Genomic DNA, 22,476 nt, shown 5'->3' on the forward strand with positions numbered 1-22,476 from the left:
TTACAGGAAAAGATCTGTAAAAAATACAAACACATGGAGGCTAAACAATACACTACTTAATAACGAAGTGATCACTGAAGAAATCAAAGAGGAAATCAAAAAATACCTAGAAACAAATGACAATGGAGACACGACGACCCAAAACCTATGGGACGCAGCAAAAGCAGTTCTAAGAGGGAAGTTTATAGCAATGCAATCCTACCTTAAGAAACAGGAAACATCTCGAATAAACAACCTAACGTTGAACCGAAAGCAATTAGAGAAAGAAGAACAAAAAACCCCTAAAGTTAGCAGAAGGAAAGAAATCATAAAGAGGAGATCATAAATGAAAAAGAAATGAAGGAAACGATAGCAAAGATCAATAAAACTAAAAGCTGGTTCTTTGAGAAGAGAAACAAAATTGATAAGCCATTAGCCAGACTCATCAAGAAAAAAAGGGAGAAGACTCAAATCAAGAGAATTAGAAATGAAAACGGAGAAGTAACAACTTTCACTGCAGAAATACAAAAGATCACGAGAGATTACTACAAGCAACTCAATGCCAATAAAATGGACAACCTGAAAGAAATGGAAATATTCTTAGAAATGCACAACCTGCCGAGACTGAATCAGGAAAAAACAGAAAATATGAACAGACCAATCACAAGCACTGAAATTGAAACTGTGATTAAAATTTTCCAACAAACAAAAGCCCAGGACCAGATGGCTTCACAGGCGAATTCTATCAAACATTTAGAGAAGAGCTAACACCTATCCTTCTCAAACTCTTCCAAAATATAGCAGAGGGAGGAACACTCCCAAACTCATTCTACGAACTGCTGGTGGGAATGTGAATTGGTACAGCCACTATGGAGAACAGTATGGAGGTTCCTTAAACAGCTACAAATAGAACAACCATATGACCCAGCAATCCCACTCCTGGGCTATACCCTGAGAAAACCATAATTCAGTAAGAGTTATATACCACAATGTTCAGTGCAGCTCTATTTACAATAGCCAGGAGATGGAAGCAACCTAAGTGTCCATCATCAGATGAATGGATAAAGAAGATGTGGCACATATATACAATGGAATATCCTCAGCCATAAAAAGAAACGAAACTGAGTTATTTGTTGTGGGGTGGATGGACCTAGAGTCTGTCATACAGAGTGAAGTAAGTCAGAAAGAGAAAGACAAATACCGTATGCTTACACATATATATGGAATCTAAGGGAAAAAAATGTCACGAAGAACCTAGGGGTAAGAGGAATAAAGACACAGACCTACTAGAGAATGGACTTGAGGATATGGGGAGGGGGAAGGGTAAGCTGTGACAAAGTGTGAGAGTGGCATGGACATCTATACACTACCAAACATAAAATATAGCTAGTGGTAAGCAGCCCCATAGCACAGGGAGATCAGCTCGGTGTTTTGTGACCACCTAGAGGGGTGGGATAGGGCGGGTGGGAGGAAGGGAGACGCAAGAGGGAAGAGATATGGGAACATATGTATATGTATAACTGATTCACTTTGTTATAAAGCAAAAACTAACACACCATTGTAAAGCAATTACACTCCAATAAAGATGATAGAAAAAGAAAAAAAAGAAAAACAAATTTGAGTAAAGAATATCTTGTCTGTATATGTTCACTTTCAATGAAAAATATATAGATTTTGAATTTTTTTCTTATATTTTTTGTTCTGATTTTATGTATTGAAATGCAATTTTATGTCTGTTCACGCTAATAAAAAAAGGAGGCTTATATTTTGAACATGTTTTTTCAATTCTTTTTTCTAGAATTTGTTTTCATTGCATGTTATAAAAAAAGTAATCACATGAACAGATGCCCAACACCATTAGTCCCTAGAAAATGTAAGTAAAAACCAGTCAGACACCTGTCCCACTCACTAGGATGGCCACTGTCAAAGACAGTAACGAGCGCTGACAAGGATGTAGAGAAATGCAAACCCTCATACACTGCTGATGTCACTGTAAAATGGCACAACTACTTTGCAAACTAGTATGGCAACTTCTTTAAAAGCTTAAATTTACTGTATGATCCAGTAATTCCATTCCTAGTGGAATGAGAAGTCCAGCCATATATTTGCACATGAATACTCACAGCTGTGTTATTCATAAGAGCCAAAAAAGTGGAAACAATCCAAATGTCCATCAACTGATGAATGGATAAATAAAATGTGGCCGAGCCATACAATGGAATGTTAGTTAGCCATAAAAAGGAATGGAGTACTGGTACATGCTTCAACATGGATGCATCCCAAAACATTATGCTAAATGAAAGAAGCCAGTCACAGAAGACCACATACTTTACGATTCCATTTATATGAAATGTCCAGAAAAGAAAAATCTACAAAAACAGAAAGTAGATTCATAGTTGCCTGGGGCTGAGGCTGGGAATGGGGATTAACTGTAAATGAGCATCTTTTTGAGGCAACGGAAATGTTCTAATTGTTCGAAAACTGGATTGTGGTTATGGTTGCAAAACTCAGTAAATTTAATACAAGTCACTGAATTGTACACTTAAAACAGTTGAATTTTACGGTATGTACATTATATTTCAATAGTTATTTCAAAAAGTTTAACGTCCCATGATAGATTAGTGATAAACCGGTCATTCACCAAAGATCATCTGAGAAGCACCACTGTAAGTGACAACCAGGGGACCTTTCCTATAAATAATGTGAGTTTAAGTATAGGTACACATTTGATAAGTTTAAAGCTTTTGGGACTTGACTTTCTGGTTTTAGGTTATATTTCTACTAGCTGGAACTGCCCAAAAGCGTTAAGTTGTGCAAGATGTGAATTATCAAGATTTAAGTATTTAAATCCCACTGAACAGTCTGGCCCCACACCCCCACTCCCCCACTCCCCCCCCCCGCCATTTGCCAGTTTGGTTTTAATCTCTGATATTTATTTTTATCCCTTGGAATTCTGTTTTATCGATTTAAAAAGAGTCTGTTAGAGTTGCCATAATGGTACCTTTGTGTACCAGGGTGGTAATGAAACCTCACACAATTATCTCTAGCTCCATTTTCAGTTTTATTTAGTTTAACAGTCTGAAGCGTTCAAAGGATTCTAAGACAAACTGAATGACAGTATTAGAGAAGCAGAAATGACTACTCTGAAAGTGTCAGCTGGTAGATTCATACCATGAAGATTATCCCAGATAAGAGCAAATAAGACTCTACTGCAAAGAACACCAGATACAATAAAATTCATTGTGTAAGTATTTGGTAGAGTGCTTGCACAGGAGAAAATGTGAGTGTCAAAGCTGAGTGAATCAAAGCTGAGTGTCACGCCCTTCATACCTATATTTGCTCTAGAGGGGAATTTGATACAAAGCACTGCCATCTTGGACCTATTCCAAGAAAATTTAGATTCTAAGTACCAAAAGGTACTCAAGTTTCATGTCATAAACATTAAGGATAGTGGGTGGTCAAGAGTAATGATGGAGAAGAAAATATTACCTTGTCAAAAGAAGTTTCCATTTTTAGTTTTGAACTAAATAAACTTACTTAAGTTGCTGAATCCAAGGAATGATCCGTTTCATATCATCATTCACAGACTTCTCCATGTCATCCAGTGTGGCCTGGTCTATAGCATAAAGTACTTCATTTATTAATTGCTTACACGAGACACAAGATATCCAGGTAGCCCAAAATTTAAATGAAAATTATTGTTTTAGGCAGAAAGTAGTGTTATTTTTGAGTCAGAGAAGAACTAAACGGAACGCATCATGAGGCATAAATTAACCTAATTTGTTTTCCCTCTTTAACATTTAGGGAGAGTTACAGTTAAGATAATTAATAGCAAATGTACATTAGCAGGAAGAACAAGTAACAACACGAATTATTTCTTTGCCTATAGTTTAATTACCAAAATTCTTAGTCTAATTAGCTAATATTATTATTAATTTGTATGTATTTCAAACTCATAGTATTACTAGACTTAGAACCTTAAAAATTATAAAACTCCATTAAAATGTTTATTTATTAAACACAAATGATCTCTGGCATAAGCATGATCTGTTGGCTGAAGATTAGCTTGCTAAATGTCACTTAGAATTTTTAATGACACTAGAAAATGCCAATAATAGAATGTTGAGCAAAAAGCAAAATATAAAATGAGTTCAACTAAAGAAAAAAGTATAGAAAAAATTAGAAGAGCATTGCTATGGATTGAACTGCATCCCCCCAAATTCATATGTTGAAGCCGTAACTCCTCATGTGATAGTGTCTAGAGGTGGAGCCTTTGGGAGATAATTAGGTTTAGATAAGGTCATGAGGGTAGGCCCTCATATAAGATTAGTGCCCTTATAAAGAGACACCAGAGAGCGTGCTCTCTCTCTCTTCCTGCCATGTGAGGATACAGCATGAAGGCTGATGACTATAAGCCAGGAAGAAAGCTCTCACCATAACCTGACCATGGTGGCAACCTTATCTCATACTTTAAACCTCCAAAACTGTGAGAAAATAAGTTTCTGTTATTTAAGCCACCCACTCTGTGGTTCTCTGTTATGGCACCCTGAGCTAAGACAAGCATATATCCCCTAAAAACAATAATTACCAACAGGCAACTATTTTTTTGCTTCTCTCATTTTTACATGTTTAGTTTTTCTACTTATGAGTATGTACTGTGTTAATCATCAAGAAAACAGTTAAATAAAGTTTTCAAGAGCAAACAACAATTTCCTAATGTGTCACTTACCATTTAGCCATCATAAATGTGATGTGATTCAAAGTAATGAGGCCAGTTTTCCATAAGCAGTTCATAGAAAAATCTACCTTTATAGCCATACGATATAACCAGAAAGCCTTTTCTTTTCATCAATCTATCTAGCTTAATATTAATTTCAAATGGCAAATGTGCTAATATATTCAAGAACACTATTCCATCAGCAATACAAAAACACTGAGTTCCTAGTATTTCATCATTTCAGAACACCAACTTGGTAACAGAACATGCTAGAAATCAAACTTCAATTTCTACTGTGTTTAAGCCAGAAAAAAAATCCTTTCCTACAGGATTCTGTACCCTGAGTCATCTGAGATGTTTATACTGTCATAAATTTGTTCTTCAGCTGTGAATGACATTAGATTGTAGTCTTCTCCATGACACCCTACTATTAGTGGTAAAATAGTTAATCTAAGAAAAGATCAGCCATCAATATTATTACTTTTACATAGGAGAAACAACATGAATGTACTTCATACTGGGAAGTTTCACTTCTGGTACAAGAGAGTTAAAATGGGCCCCAAGGAATAGACATCAGCCAGAGTTATTCCTTCCATATCTACTTTCCATACACTGTTTATACCACCTATCCCAATACCTAATGGCAAAAAATTTTTATTCTGCTTTTGTTAAAAGTAATTTTCTTTACATTGAGTGAGTCTATCATTTAGTAACTTACCAAGTCCGTAAAGCATCAACTGGAACATTCCAGAATGCAAATCTACAAAAATGTGTAGACACTCCGAATTACCACAGGGCTCCAAGATGGGAACAACAAGAGCTGGAAGTGCAGTCTCTATGGAAGCTGAACAGTTAAGAATTAAGTTATATTTCTATCTGAATATCCACCCCCTCAAAAAAATACATATATTTCTCAGTGAGTAGAAACGAACCAACTACTGAATGATCCCGAATGTTACAGGAAAACCATAATTTTGCTAAACTGGGTTAGTAATATTATGTCACTTAGTAGCTCAAAAGAAGAATGTAATCTACAAGGTGACCTGAAACAAACACACCCATCTCAAATACTACAGCAAAGAAAAAAACCCTCCAAGATTCCTTTAAAAAGGTTAAAATAGCTCGTGAAAATTTAACCTTATCAGTGAGCTGAGTTCTAGTTTTACTTTCACTCAGTAATTACTAATAAGCTAATTTGAAGGATTTTCTTTCTGATATAATGGGAAAAAATATTGTTTGGTAAATAGAATAAACTTCATTTATGGCCTAAATATTTTTAATGCCATTCTTCATAAAGAGAGGTTTTTCTGGCAATTAGGGCCCATGTATTTAAAAAAACCTCCGAACGCTATTAAACATTGATTATAAAGGAAAAGATTTTTTCAAGTTATTTATGTACCTCATTTTCAAGTCACAGATGAAATAAGAACAGAGGCAACTGCTAAACACAAATTCCCAAAGCTGCCAATATACTCTTTCTAGAGTTTCACAGTATTTCCACCAGGCCCGATTAACTTTCCCCTTAATCTCACAAGTTGGTATAACACAATCCAGTAAAGGAGCAAAGTCCTGAAAGCACACCATGTGCTCATCACACTGATGACCTGCTAAAGGAATATGCTCTTCTGGTTACCACAGTCCTTTAAAGCTACACTGCAGGAGAAAGGCGGGGAGTGAATAGAGTGGTAGCGTAGGCCCAGCCCTTCACCAGGTGTGACTTCTCTGTGCTACTTTGTTAAACAAGGACAATGACATCTTCCTGTCCACGCCATGGGTTCAGGAAGAAGCAATGACAAGCTTGTAAAGGTGCTTTAGAAAGCAAAGTGCTCAATAATGTACATTTTCTGTATTTATGTACCAAAACCTCTTGTTATAAATTTGCAACAATTAAAATAGGTGATGTTGCCACTGGTACTGTCTATACAAACAAAATAATAAATCAAAAAAAGATTGCAGGAAACATATTTAATCAGAGGAAAACAAACTGCTTTCAAGTGTATCTAACATATTTGCATACAAATCTTTAACATGCAGGTCCAGCATAACTCATCTAAAACAAACAAAAAAACAGGACAAAAAAGGCACAAACGGGAATTTCTTTAACAATATTCTATCATTCAGACCAGTGTGACAAATTTAAAAAGTGCTTAGAGATTTGAAGCAGAGTTGCTGATTTTTAAAATATATCTGTACTGTCTTAATTCCTAATGGGATAGGAATGTACTCTTTAAAACAAAACTATTTTTAAAGTGTAGCAACGGAGTAAAACTAATTCTGACAATTGGGATGACAACTATAATTTCAATCTAATTAACAAAATTAAATATTTTTGAAAAGATAGGGCATCAGAGAAGAATACAGAGAACACAGTCCAAAAGATAGAAAATACTTCGATGTACATCTCTGAACATATTTTATGGCTGCCGATGTCTGTATTTTTCTTTACAGAAAATAAAATATGTAAGGCCTTAAGCGTTTAAAGGCAACAGGTTTTAATGGAGTGTATCCAGAATGGAGAAACTTATGGAGAATTAAAGGCCGTGCAAAATGACTGAGCTGCACACTTCCTCCTGCAGCAGGAATATATACAAATCTCCTCTTTCATTTCTCCCTATCTATTTATTGAGGACAAGATGAGGAATGTACCAACACACAATAATATAAAGTGGGAAGACTGAAGAGAAGCAACTAAGCCCAATTAGGAATGGCTGTGTGTGGTTCACAGCTTCTGAACTGACCTTGAGACCCCAAATCTGGTGCTGACAGAGCACAACCCAAGGGAGAGCACCCTGGCTTCCTAGAGTCAGGTGATGATGAGAAGGGGCCACAGGGCAAGTTACCTTTAGTGCCTTGAACTGCCTTTTTAAAATTGCTCTCCCAGAGTCCTGCCTACCCTCCCCTGAGACATTCCCACCCCCCATCTCCCACCCTCAAGAAACCACACAATGCCCCCTGGGCTGTCTGAAACCTGCTAACTGTACACTCCCCTAGCCCTTCCTTGAAATGCTCCATTCTCCGGAGCTACTCATTTCCTCGGCTTATTCTAGTGAGGAGTTGGAAGAAAAGCCAGCTAATTAAGGGTAATTGCACTAAGGGGTTCGCAGGACAGACTATGGTCCCAGGTCCCAGCAAAGGATCTGACTAAAGCATGCTTTCCCATCACAAAAGAGGTCAAGTAAGACTACATGAAAGTATAAATGCATGAACGTGAATTTAAAAAAACAGTTAAAGCACATGTCCTAAAATGGTGGGTCAGCAGACCTTTTCCTATAGCAGTCCTTGTTTCCAGAATTGTTCTGATTAAAGCAGGGCTGAGGGGCCAAACCCCACAGGCAGAAACCTCCCTCTCCTTCAAAACAGTCTCCAAAGCACCCTTCTCTAACACTGAGGACTCAACAGACTCGTAGGGCTTGAAAACCACTACTGTAGCACACTCCCACTACAGTAAGAGATCCAGGAAGAGCCTGGACTAACATCCTCAAATTACAGATGAGGAGAATGGGGCCCAAAGAATTTAAGTGACTTGTTCAAGAGCAGAAGAGCAGCTGAACCCACATCTTTTGGCTACTCAAGCAGTGACATCTCTACAAAATGCTGCTAAAGAAAAATCTTCGCAACTTACGTGAACAACACGCAAAACTATTCCTAGGTAAACACACGTTCAGTCCATTTTTCAAAGTAATTTAAATATCCCCCAGGCAATCATACTGAGGTTTTTTTTTACTTACTAAGACTTGTTTACAGATGATACTAAAGTAAACCAGAGCCTATCAAAAGATCATAAACCCCAATTTTCTACAATCCCAATGATATTTTAGAATTTCACTATTTTGAAAAATTAGAAATAATTAAAATTAGAAAAATTAAGATTGCAAAAATACTGTGGGCACCAGGTAATCACAGCCAAAACCGGGGTAGGAATAGTAAATATGCTCATTGTGATACTGTGAAACGATATTCCTAGAATGAAAGCACTTTCTTTGTAAATGACTGACCGTCCCCATACGCTCTGAATATACCAGGTAATTAGAAGATTTTTCACTATGTGTGCATATCTGTATTTCTTATTTTGAACCCTGTTAATGTATTAACAACTCAAAAACATCTTTAAAAAGACAAGGGATATATTTTGCTTCATTCAAACAGGCATTATTTCATAAATACATTATAAATATTTGCAAAGCTGCCTTAACCTTTTAGAAGAAAAAACAAAAGAAGACTCATATTAAAATGTTAAAATAGCTTCTATTTCAATAGGAAAGAAAAGTTTTAAGGAGAGTTGATATACATACATTTCAAAAATAAGGTCAAGCTAAATGAAAACGAAGAAAGTAAGGGAAAAATTAAGACAAGCTTGGTAGATCACAAATTAAAATGCAGCCTCTACAACAAAATCAGTATATCAGGAAAAAAAATCATTAAGAAAGACTCTTCAGAAAATAAAAGTGGATACTAATTTAAACAAAAGAAAGACAGAAATGCCATTTTAAAAATACCTACAATTTTCATTGGCATTGAAACCTCTAAGAATGGCCTTCAGTTCCTGGAGCTTCTGAAGAGCTCGTGCATGGACACTGTCAATCAGGAGTTTTTCTATTGATAAATGATCAATCTGCATAAACAAGAACAGAACTGTATGTGCAATTTAAACATTTTTACTTTAAAAGCCCGAGAGTAGGTTATTGTGCTCCAAGATACTTCCTTTTAGAATCACAATGACTAAGTGTTAACCAGTAAAAGAAAGCAAACTTAAAATTAAAAAAATAAATTTAAATGGTATTGATAACTTAAAGGCTACAGTTAACATTCTGGCAACTATAGATCTGACCTAAATGACAGAATTTGAAAGAACATCTTAAAAATTATATTAGATGTTAAAACAACCACAACAAATGTACAAGCATGACATTCATTTAAAATAAGTTTCATAAAGGGCTTTAGGAACAATTAGGTATTTTAAAGGATTTGCGCTAACAGTTTAAGTATAAATGGTAAGTTATATTACTATATTCATTTAATCAAACCAATATTGAAATATATTGAGTTCTTTTACCTTCATGGCTCTTTCTACTAATTTGGAATCAGAAGCTGGCAAAGGAGGATCATGAAAAATCTGTAAAGGCTTGGAGACATCATTCTCATCAATTTTAATTGTAACTTTGTGAACAGATGCTGTTCCTGTTTTTCTCCCAAGAACCTGTTGACTAAAGAGAAAAAAGAAATATTAAGAATTTTTTCCAACACAGTCTGTTAACTTCTGGAATAAAAGAGAGACAGTCTATTGTGCACCTTATCCAGAGCCTAGAACATGGCAGGTCCTCACTGTTCGTTGAGGGAATATTAATATTGGGAAGACAGCTATTCTGTAATCCAACACAATATGATTTACTACATTAAAAAAAAGACACAGAATTTAAAAATAAAACACATGCACACACACACAAAAAGGCCAAAACAATCTTTAAGCAGTGTCTATTCACCTTTGATTCCTTTAAACACTGTGATAAGCAAGGATTTTTTTTAAAATGATACCTGATAATCTAACCTAATGGTCTTTTAGCAATCTGGTATGAAGCCAGAGTAATCTAATCTTTAAGAATATTAAGTTTTGAGCTTCCCTGGTGGCACAGTGGTTGAGAGTCCGCCTGCCGATGCAGGGGACACAGGTTCGTGCCCATTCTAAGAAAGGTGTCAATTATGGATGTCCTATGTGGTTTATATACCATAGGACTTTACCATACAAAATCATGTTGCTAGAGGTACACGGAGGTATATGGTAAATCAGATGTATGAGAGAAAGAGAGAAACAAAAAGAATATTTAGTCATTGCATGACCCCACCAGAATCAACTTTACTTACTTCCAAACTGAGAGCGAGAGGCACTTTCCTGCATGATACCTTTCCACCTGTACGAGGTCTCCCCACCGCTCGCGGATTAACATTAGAGTTTGGGAATGTAGCACTTCTAACTGAAGTGATAAGCAGAAAGAATCTGATGGATCTTGTTAAGCAAATCTAAGATATTACTACAACAGCCAGTGAAGTATAAGCAAACTTCATTTAACAAACGCTCTATTCCCCAAAAGTTGGCTATTACACTTCTCCAATGACTTATACAAAAAGTGTTGGAATTTGTGACATAATTTTAGAAAAAGGTTTTGTATTTAATTTTGAACCAATATAAACAAAATGTAAGGTCCAGGTTGCCCCTTAATTCATCATAGTTTAGAGAATATGGGTAGACTAAATGGTACTATTTTTTCTCTCCAAATAGTCCTATCTCTACCTTATCATTTAAAGTTTTTACCTGCAAAGTCAATAGTAAAATTTAAAACTTCATTTTTTACAGACATATCACTATTCTTTACACTGGCCAGTTCCCCAACCCCCGTTTCCACCCAAAAAGGGTGACGGGGAGAGTTTAAGCGGCTCTAGTTCAGGACTAGGGGCAGATGGAAATTGTGTGTGTGTTGGGGGACACAAATTCTTTACAAATACAGGGCTCAAATTTCAGAAGGATACGCAGGCAGTTGTACATGTCCTGAAGAGGTTTCTCATCAGCAAGGAGCCTAGACTGTACCAGCTGATGGATAAAGTTGATCTGCATACTATGAACCAAGGCTCGCCCATCTTCCATTGGCAGGAGAAAAGAAGGTGGTTAATCAGAAAAGTGTACAGCTTGTGTCATAGACCAACTAAGGAAGAGTATATTCACTAACGATGAGTTTAAAAAAAAAGAACTGAAATTATCTATGAAAACTAGAGAGTACACTAGAGAAACACTGAAACTTCTGTGGTCAGTAGGCAGTTACAATTATCATAAAATCTGCATCGGATTACAGGATAAATTGCTAAACACAGGTATTATTCTGCAAGAATGTTTCAATAATATAACACCCAACATTTAAATCAATACATATGATTTAAATCATTATTTATGATTTACCTCCTGTTTCCTTATCCTCAACTAGAATTTCTAGCTTGAGAAGACGCCAGGGAACATCAGGTTCATCTCCCATCACAGTCAAGGTGGCTTCAAATTCTCCTTCCACTCGAAACTTCACTCGGCCATTTGCTTTTAGAAGAAGAAGAAGGTCTACTTTGCTAGAAAATAAGCAGCTTCCCACTAACCTAGAACTTTCAGTCTCGCTCACGAGAAATTTTAAATAGACTTAAGAATCTTTCATAAGTGTTCAGACAATTCACTGGTTCCTGCATAAACAGTAGCCAGCTTCCAGGTCATCAAGAAACCAAAGGCAACTCTTCTAACATCAAGGAACAGTATTTTCTTGAGGCTCAACTCTAGGACTTAGTCTCTCCTCCAGCCCCAGGTAATCTTGCCCACTCCCCAGCTTCAAATACCAGCACTGTATTTCCAGGTACTAAAGGGAAATGATATGGCACAAGTTACGGATTCAAACACCACCAAAATTGCAGGTCAAGACTTCATAAGGATATTTTAAAAGATAAAACCCCAAAAGCTGTTTGAAAAATATTCTAACGAGTCAATTCTTTAAAAATGTATTTCAGGTACATACCAACTGTAAGATTTGCTAACTGAGGAGGAAGATCTGTGGTTACAAGTCGATGTCTAAGAATCTGGTTCAGCTGGTGAAGTGTAGCTTGTTTCTCAATTTTGGTAATTGGGTCTGGAGGAATAATTTTATCCTACAAAAAAGTTTAAGTAATCTAAAAATAATGTACAAAGAGACATAATTTTTACCTGCGCCTGTTCTAACACAGTATATTCTTACTTTACCCAAGAGAACCTCAACACTCATTTCTGCAGTCTACATCCAATAATAGTGACCATTACTATCATGCATTACAGTGTCAATGATTCCACCAGTCCCCCAGCTAAGATGGTAATGCAACACGATCTTCTTCATGTTCTATTTATGAAACCAACTTAATGTCACTAGATGACTTTCACCACTTCTTAGAAGTATAAAATACAACAGCACCAAGTGAGTCAACAACTACCACAACAACGAATTTTTAAAAACACTTCCAAAAAGCAACTAGCGTGCCGTATTTTCACATCTGAAATAGATGTTAAGTTACCTTCATAATTCTGTTCACCCCCACCTAAATAAATAAATAAATAAACTCATTTTGACAGCTACTCACATTCTGGCTCCAATTTATTTCAAACCCACCCCCTCCAAATTTTAAGTATAGAGAAAAAAGCAAACTACATGAAATATTTATTTTAAAAATACAGAACAGTTTTTTGTTTTGGCTGGGCTACTTATTAATATTGTAGAATCCAATGCCAAAGGCTTCAACTTTTGAGGGTGGGCTGGGGTAGGAATGCACTTACCCTAATGCAGGTTGGCAGCCGTGGGTAAGACCCAGTAGTCAGTACATCAATAGCATACGGGATGGCGAAACTAGGCAGGCGTGCATGGACCAGAGCATCTCTAGCTAATGAGGCCAGGCGATCAGCAGTATCCACAAACAGGATGGCTTGCTGATCTAAGAAGCTCGAGATCATCTTCAAAGCAAAGGGTATATGTATTACGCTTCCTTGAAAAGCAGCCACTTTTCACTTCAAATAGCATTTACTGATTCCAAAGTAAACTCTGAGAGGAATTACTATAGCTTTTCCATACTTCAAAATATTTCATCAAAAAATTTTCCAGTAATTTGAGGAAAGAAGAAATATTTTTAAAAACCAGTAATTTTCTATCAATTTAAATAAAAGGTTTCCCGATTCGTTTCTCCATCTTTAACATTACACATACATATGACAAGTTAGGAAAAATAAATAGAATACAATGCTTTTTCTCTTTCAGACTTCTAGAGTTGATTGGTAATAAAGGAGACATAAAAGCATGGTCTCCTGGACCCAGACTGCCTTGGTCTCAACTTTAATTCTGCAACTCACTAGCCCTATAACCTTGGGCAAGTTGCTTAAATCCCTCTTTGCCTCAGTTTTTTCAATATAAAATGGAGATGATTTCCTCCCCCTCATAAGGTTGTTCGAGGATTAAGAGTTTATGCATATGAAACCTTTAGAACAGTGCCTAGAACATATAAAACACACAGTAAACATCGTCCATTATGAGATCTAGGCCAACTTCACGTCCAATATAGAAATCCTTTCCATCAGTTGTCTACTCAATGCATTTCACAAGTGTGCCTAAACTAGTAGAGGTCATCATGAAGCTGAAAACTACTTCCTTTCTGGAACAATACTTAAAAACTTAAAAGTCTTTCACGTCCTTCAAACAGGGGAAGCCCACTCTATCTTCAAGCTGAACATTCCAAATTCCTGACTCACCATCCCTATTCCACTGCCTGCAAATGCTCCAGTTTATCAGTGATCAACTTAAAATATGGTATCCAGAATTAATAACACATCATGCACACATAATGCCCTACGTTTTCTCAGTATTCCCACACTTATTTTATTATCTGATTTTCACAACTCTAGGAAATAGACAAAACAATATAATTACTATTATCTTAGAGATGAGAAAATTGAGGCTGAGGTTTAGACACTTGCTCAAAGATAGTGAATAATCAGAGAAGCTGGAACCAAAAAATGTTTTTTTAACTCTTAGTTAGAACAGCACAGCCCCTCAGAAGTGCTACCTTCCATGACTAGTAAAATGGAGTTCTATTAACACCACCAACACTAACTTCTTATCAGCAGCCACGACACTGCTAACACACAGCAAGCTTGAAGTTAACTAAAAGGCCTTGATCCTCTGTGCATGAATCTCTATCAAGCAAGGTCCCCTTTCCCACCCTGAACCTAAAGCATGACTGTACTCTGATTTTTAACATATTTGAACCCTGCTTCTCTCAATTTCCATATAGGTTTTTGCTCAGATTTAGGTCATCCCAAGTCTCCATTCACTCAAGACACTGTAAAAATGCTTAGGCCAAAGAATACTAAAGATTTCCGTCCAGGAAGATGTGCATCAACCCTAGTGGGGTGCCACAGTTCATCGAGCCTACATCACTCCACCTTAAATGTGGGTTATTAATGAAACTCTCTAAACTACCTTGCTCAACTCAAAATAAACTAGCTCCAGCTATATTTCTTTGACTTCGAAATCAAATTAATAAAGATAAAAGTTTAGTTTTGAGTTACTTATTAGTGAATCCATATAGGTCCTTAATAATCATGCTCTTTTTTTATTCTTAAGTACTCACATACCAACTGCTGATATGATTAATACCAATCTCCTTTAAAATTTAACTGAGCACCAAAGAGACACTTCTCTAAGGAAAATATACAAATGGCCAAAAGCACATGAAAAGACGTTCAACATCACTAGTCATCAGAGAAATGCAAACAAAAAACATAGCGAAGTGCCACTTCACACCTACCAGGAATGGCCAGAATCAAAATGTCAGACGATAACAAGTGTTGGCATGGAGCAATTAGAATCCTCTTACATTGCTGGTGGGAATGTAAAATAGTAGAGCCATTTTGGAAAACAGTCTGGCAATTCCTCAAATGATTATTAAATATACAGTTACCGTATGACCCAACCATTCCACTCCTAGGTATATAACCAAGAGAAATGAAAACACATGTCCACAGAGAAACTTGTATATGAATGTTTATAGCCACATTATTCATAATAGCCCAAAACTGGAAACAACCTACAAGTCCATTAACTGATGAATGGATAAACAAAATGTAGTAGATCCATACAATTCAGCTATAAAAATGAAGTACTGATACATGTACAAGTACAACATGGATGACCCTTGAAAACATCATGCTAAATGACAGAAGCCAATCACAAAAGACCATCTATTATGATTCCATTTATATGAAATGTTCAGAATAGGCATATTTATAGAGACAGCAGAGGTTGCTTAGGGCTGGGGGGTAGTTGGGGTGATAAAGGGTAATGATTTTCTTTTTGAGGTGATGAAAATGTTCTAAAATTGACTGCTAATGGTTGCACATATCTGTGAATATACTAAAAACCACTGAATTGTACACTTTATTATTACTATTTTTTTTTTTGGCCGCACCGCACAGCATGCGGGATCTTCGTTCCCTGACCAGGGATTGAACCTGTGCCCCCTGCGGTGGAAGCGCGGAGTCCTAACCACTGGACCACCAAGGAATTCCCAGAATTGTACACTTTAAATGGATAGATTGTATGCTATGTGAATTATATCTCAAAATTGCTTTTAAAAAAAGCTCAAAGAGGAGAGAGATATTTTTTCTTTTTCTTAGCTAAAACATCATCCAGACTGCTTTACCATTAGTTAGAGGTCTATAAACCGTGTATTTATACACTCATCTAAACACTTTATATGTCTGGCATGGCTAAAGATCATTATCTATTAAGAACCTCTAATGAGTCTAGTTAAACAATCATTAGGTTGAGAATACAAGTGTCAGAACGTGAATAATGCTCTAATTCTCCAGCTGATGGACTTTATCCCTGACAAAAACACATCTCTGTATCTACATTCACAAAACAAAAATACCAAAACTTTATGTATAAAGTTCAATATGAGACTTTATTCAGAATGCGACTTACTGGAACAGCCAATTCAAAAAACTAATAGGCAAATACTATACCATGAATTAATGAAAGATAAATACAATATGGCTCAATATCAAAACCAAGAGTTTTGGATTTTGCTTGATATTATTTTAACGACATACAGCTCAGTAGTATCGAACAGGTAATTTAAATACCCATTAGGGATTTAAAGCTAGATTTGAAAAATTGAATACTTGGATTTTATATACCTCAGTAATACTTAACTCTTCACTGCAAGTCTGAATACCTTTAGGAAAAGATTACCTCAAATTAACTAGTTACTGAAAAGAAACCTTAGGCTTCTCAGAAATACTAGACCATGCTTCTTCATTTTGGCCAAAATAGATTCATTAGACTTGGTGCCCAAATTTGCAAAACAATGAAATGAATTGTCAACTTTCTGGTAAATAAGCTTGGAATAAGCCTGTTTATTAATATTTATAATAAAAACTATCCTTTGATGACAACATGAATAAAATAACTTTTTCCCCCATAAAGAAAATTCAATATATGGTACAAAATATCCTCCCCCTTTGATCAATGCTATATAAAAGGATGATACCAGCTTACTCCTAGAGACAAAAGATCTGTGGCTAGAAATGTGTCTTCTTTTAACTTTCAAAAAATATATTATTCTAGAATTTTAAATTCTCAACTTCTTCAAACCTCTTTTTTCCTTTCACTTTAGCAATTTTCACATAAGCTTTCTTTCTAATGATAAGGGAACCTAGTGAAACTGAGGATAGCAAATGCACTGGGCTAAAATTGAGGGGAGATGTCAGAAAATCATATGCAGAAACACACGGTGTTGTAGATTTCTTTCTAAAGGGAAATTTTATGGAATATGCAAACCCCAATAGACCTGCAAATGTAAAGTTACTATAAAAATATTTCAACTTAGCTTGTCAGGGTGCAAAAAATAAATTATGGTGGATAAATAAATGCTCTCATTATTTTAAGATTTTATTCATTTTATTATAATTACTCTACCCTTTCCAATATGAAATCTATTCTCCTCATTTTGTGTCTCATCTGTTAACACCGTATCATCCTCCCCAAGTTATGAGCACAATAGGCTAACACAAGATCCCTACTGATGTTTCTCCTCCTTAACATTTCTTGAACATAGCTTAAAACTTTTGTTGGGGGTAGGGGGTGCATGTTTTAGAATCTTTGGTACACTTCGCTACAGGTCACTCCTTTGAATTCAAAAGAATGACTCAACCAACAGTCAAAAGACCATGAGCTTCCTGAGGGCAGGGACTATGCCTTATTCAAGTCTCCATCCACTATGCCTTATGCCCTGTGCGCAATAAAGGGTTGGAGAATGAACAGATGAATAAACAAAGGGACAGATAAGTGCTATCATCAGCTCTGGGGCCTTGAAAAAGCCATTTAACTTCGAGGAACCTTATTTCCTCATCTGTAAAATAAGAAAAGACTGACTCTGCCATTCTCAAAGGGTTGTCAAGAAATCAATAGGCAAATTTAGGGAATACTTTGCAAACTCTAAGGAAGCATACGAACGTAAGCTAACCATTTTCCCCCTTTAGGTCCAGTCTCATATTTAACGTCTTCTAGTGTAATGACATCTCCAGATATGGCCTACTCTTTTTTCTGATTAGGTGTCCATAAACAAATACTAAGTTTCTACAGATATATACTATACATTATCATACAGAAATAATGATTACTCACATAAGTAATGTATCCCAAAACATATCAGCAGATATAAGTTAGAGCTAAAATTAGAAATTATGCCTATTACAAGTTAACATTCCAAAAAAGTTATTTTATATAAAATAAAGTCAAAAGTTTAACTCACCGCACATTTTTCCACTTTGCCAGCATTATTAGCCCATTTTACTAAAGCTAATAATCGAACAAAGAGTTGGCGTGTCCGGCTAGCAAACTGCACTATTTCTATTTTCCTTTAAAATAAAACAAAACAACTCTTAATGAACCAACAAATTTGAAGGAGTATTTCACAATTTATTTTATCTGAGCTAAAATATGAATCAGTCTTTGTTTACAACCATTACAATGAAATGAACCACCTAAAATATTTATTTAAATATGAATTGTCACATTTTGTATACCACCTGCATATACTTCATTTTCTACCTCAGAGTAACATCTCCAATAGAATGCTTAAGCAATGAATCACATTTTCAAATTAATTTTATACTGCAATAAAAGTTGTTTACTAAAATATACTAAATTCACAAATATAAAATTATTACATAGAAGTTAACTGGGTCACAAAGGGGACCAAATTATGGTTTGAAGTTGAAATTATGAATTAGTAACCTTTCTGGTAAGAGAGAGGAAGTGAAATAGCTCTTTACCAAAACTTGAAACTGTATTATTTCTACAAAGGCAAGGGCCCATTTCCCATCTTGCAAGAGCACGATTTATAAAATTGAATAAAGAGCTTAACTATGCAACTCTTGACCAAACTAATTTCAATAACAAAGTACTAAAAATAAAAGCTAAAAGGTCTGTCCATATCTATTTTTATGCTATACCCACTACAATGCTTTTTCTCCCCATATTCATCAGTATTTTTATCATCTCCTCATAAAGGCTTAAAAGCTTTACTAAAAGCTTTACATTGTCCATCAGCGTGTTAGCTAGACCTCTCAACTTCATGGCAGCTACAAAACTGATAATCATACCTTTCATGGTTTACCTTACGACACACAAACAAATATTTGACAGACCAGGACTGATGACAGGCCCCAGCAAGACACCAACCTCCCTCCAAGTGGACTCTGACATATTAATCTTGTTACAGCTGTTCACTGACCTGTAGCTCCAACCCACACCTCTGTATCTCACCAACAGCAATACCATGATGCAATGCACCAAAATGAAAGTTTCTGCTGAAGCATAATCCTAACTGAAGACCACAGAGTCTAGATCCTATTGAGAGCATACATAGCCCACAAACAACCTGAAAGACTTCCTTAAGTTTCAGCCTGCAATATGATTATTGGTAGTAGAAAGAGAAGAATCAAGGACACTGATACAATTATGACTCTTTGCCAGGGTCTGTGAAGGATCCTTAGAGATGAAACAAGCGGAGAGCATCACAGGCAAGACTGGAACACAGCAGAAATGTTAAATGTACACTAAGATCTGGCAGTCACCTCAGTGCTAGGAGCCTCAGTGCTGTCATTCTAACTCAGCAACGGCTTACAGAGGATGTGAGGTCTCTTCTCTCGCAGAGTAAACATATTTGTATATTACTAATTCCGTTGCCAGAGGAGCTCCTCTACTGGGAAGGAGACATCCCCCTTTGCAAACTATTTTAATATGGTTTTTTCTTGACACCACGCTGTCTCAAGTGATAGGCAGCATGAGTTGGTTTTCCAAGGCCCAGTTTCCCTTCCTACCCCAGAGTGGACAGAACAAATCCTGATTTTCTTTTTTTTTTTCCCCCAAAGGAATGCATTCTGGGTATTTTATTTACTTTTGGCTGGTGTCAAATATATTTTTTTAACATCTTTATTGGAGTATAATTGCTTTACAATGGTGTGTTAGTTTCTGCTTTATAACAAAGTGAACCAGCTATATATATACATATATCCCCATATCTCTTCCCTCTTGCGTCTGTCTCCCCCCCTCCCTATCCCATCCCTCTAGGTGGTCACAAAGCACCGAGCTGATCTCCCTGGCTGCTTCCCACTAGCTATCTATTTTACATTTGGTAGTGTATATATGTCCATGCCACTCTCTCACTTCGTCCCAGCTTAACCTTCCCCCTCCCCTTGGCCTCAAGTCCATTCTCTAAGTCTGCGTCTTTACTCCTGTCCTGCCCCTAGGTCCTTCAGAACCTTTTTTTTAGATTCCATATATATGTGTTAGCATACGGTATTTGTTTTTCTCTTTCTTACTTCACTCTGTATGACAGACTCTAGGTCCATCCACCTCACTACAAATAACTCAATTTCGTTTCTTTTCATGGCTGAGTAATATTCCACTGTATATATGTACCACATCTTGTTTATCTATTCATCTGTTGATGGACACTTAGGTTGCTTCCATGTCCTGGCTATTGTAAATAGAGCTGTAACGAACATTGTGGTACATGACTCTTTCTGAATTATGGTTTTCTCAGGGTATATGCCCAGTAGTGGGATTGCTGGGTCGTATGGTAGTTCTATTTTTAGTTTTTTAAGGAACCTCCATACTGTTCTCCATAGTGGTTGTATCAATTTACATTCCCAACAACAGTGCAAGAGGGTTCCCTTTTCTCCACACCCTCTCCAGCATTTACTGTTTGTAGATTTTTTGATGATAGCCATTCTGACTGGTGTGAGGTGATACCTCATTGTAGTTCTGATTTGCATTTCTCTAATGATTTAATGATGTTGAGCATTCTTTCATGTGTTTGTTGGCAATCTGTATATTTTCTTTGGAGAAATGTCTATTTAGGTCTTCTGCCCGTTTTTTGATTAGGTTGTTTGTTTGTTTTTTGATATTGAGCTGCATGAGCTGCTTGTAAATTTTGGAGATTAATCCTTTGCCAGCTGCTTCATTTGCAAATATTTTCTCCCATTCTGAGGGTTGTCTTTTCGTCTTGTTTATGGTTTCCTTTGCTGTGCAAAAGCTTTGAAGTTTCATTAGGTCCCATCTGTTTATTTTTGTTCAAATCCTGATTTTCATTTCCTTCCTTAAAAACGGACCAGCCAAACCATAATACAGGTATGCTTCAATTGTCTCTTCCACTTCTATCTTTTCAATCTATGTCTAATTCTCTCAGAAAGGTCACTGGGGGTAGGGAGTGGAGCGTAGTCACTAATAAATGCTAAAATCCGCCCTAGTGACTTGGTATTTAATAAAAAGATCAACCAAGGAGCATAAGTAGTTCCAAATATAGAGTCAAGTAGCCTATACTGTAGCCACAGTTTAAATCTCCATCACCTAATTTCTTTGAAAGCTTAATTTATCTTGTTCCTTTGGACTATGGAAACATACTAGCGTTTAGAAATGTCTTAAGCCCCAAACTCCAACTGAATCAAAATTCTCTTAACTGTAAAACAGCAATAGCAGTAGACAGATGTCCACTCTCTATAGATATCTAATAGCATCATTGCAGCAAATGATAAATTAGCAGCAAACTTTCTAAAGTCAGTCTCTTCCTCAGCTTTCTCCATTTAGTTCTGTATTTTCTACATCTTCCTACCCCCTCAGGCACTTGACCTGGTCAGTGATTCAATAAAGATTTCTAGAAGAGAAGGTCCAGAGCTGGCCTCATACCAAGAATTGTCAAGGATGAGGAAATTATATTTCCCAGGGCTCCTTAAACAAATGGTGTGAAGTCACCCTAGGCTCTCTGCGCCTATGTTCCTGGTCCACAACTCTACCACCCATACCTACACATACCTCCCCGCCCCGCCACTTTCTCCCTCACTCACACACACACATACTCATAGATATATCAACACAGACACAGATTTAAGGTTTTTTTCATACTCACCTTTCCACATCAGATTTCCTTGGCAGTCTAAGAAGAAAAAAAAAAGAAACTGACTAAATACATGCACACCTTCATTAAAATATGATAATGATCTTTACTTTGACTTATTAAATACCTTAGTATTTCAGAAAAACTGGATAAATAGACACTACAGGCTTGTGTGGCTCCCTACTCTTTTTTATTTTATGAGTTTCCGGCAATATAGCTACAAAGGAAAAACTAACAAAGGAACATTTCTCTCCATTCAAAGTGCTTCAAAAGATACTGCATGAACCTCAAACATTTAAAAAGACCAAGTCTTACCTTAGCACACTACATCATAGAGAGTCAGAGAAAATATTCTTTTAAGACCAAAATGATCATGGATGCAAGGTACTACTTAGTCGCCAGCCTCCCCATATTCAATGGAACCTTGCTTCCAAGCACTAATCCCTCCATGTTTTGTTATGGTGGGCAAAACTAGAAGCTAGGCACACAAAAGGGCCAGCGTCAGCCAAGGGATGTACAGTAATTATGATGTTGCTTGGTTAGATGCAAATGATTACTTTTAAACAGCTCCAGTGAGATTTTGATCTCTTTTTTGCTAGTTCTCCAGTACGAAAGCCAGCAACCAACGTCACCCTTTTCCCTGAAATTATACCATTTAACACTCTCACATCCACCGATGCTTAGAAAGATCCTGATTTGCTTCCTGAATCACCACATTCTGTAAACCTCTATCCTATGGTCCAAGATTCAACAGCCTGAACTCTAAAGCCTCCCCTATA

At 36.4% G+C, this 22,476-nt stretch overlaps 1 protein-coding gene across 1 annotated transcript in view; it reads right to left on the reverse strand.

The window, feature by feature from the left end:
- Window positions 1–22,476, reverse strand: part of MED14 (mediator complex subunit 14) — a 69,164-nt gene that overhangs the window by 41,971 nt on the left and 4,717 nt on the right. The window contains exons 3-13 of the mRNA XM_024759835.1: window positions 21,710–21,736; window positions 18,050–18,155; window positions 13,020–13,193; window positions 12,235–12,364; window positions 11,643–11,771; window positions 11,219–11,326; window positions 10,556–10,688; window positions 9,750–9,900; window positions 9,197–9,308; window positions 5,415–5,540; window positions 3,517–3,595 (exon numbers count right to left, since the gene is read on the reverse strand). Of these exons, the coding sequence (XP_024615603.1) occupies window positions 3,517–3,595; window positions 5,415–5,540; window positions 9,197–9,308; window positions 9,750–9,900; window positions 10,556–10,688; window positions 11,219–11,326; window positions 11,643–11,771; window positions 12,235–12,364; window positions 13,020–13,193; window positions 18,050–18,155; window positions 21,710–21,736 (1,275 nt within the window). The remainder of the gene's footprint in view (window positions 1–3,516; window positions 3,596–5,414; window positions 5,541–9,196; window positions 9,309–9,749; window positions 9,901–10,555; window positions 10,689–11,218; window positions 11,327–11,642; window positions 11,772–12,234; window positions 12,365–13,019; window positions 13,194–18,049; window positions 18,156–21,709; window positions 21,737–22,476) is intronic.

Source organism: Neophocaena asiaeorientalis, unplaced genomic scaffold (genome assembly GCF_003031525.2).
Source record: "Neophocaena asiaeorientalis asiaeorientalis breed wild unplaced genomic scaffold, Neophocaena_asiaeorientalis_V1.1 scaffold312, whole genome shotgun sequence".
NCBI lineage: Eukaryota > Metazoa > Chordata > Mammalia > Artiodactyla > Phocoenidae > Neophocaena > Neophocaena asiaeorientalis.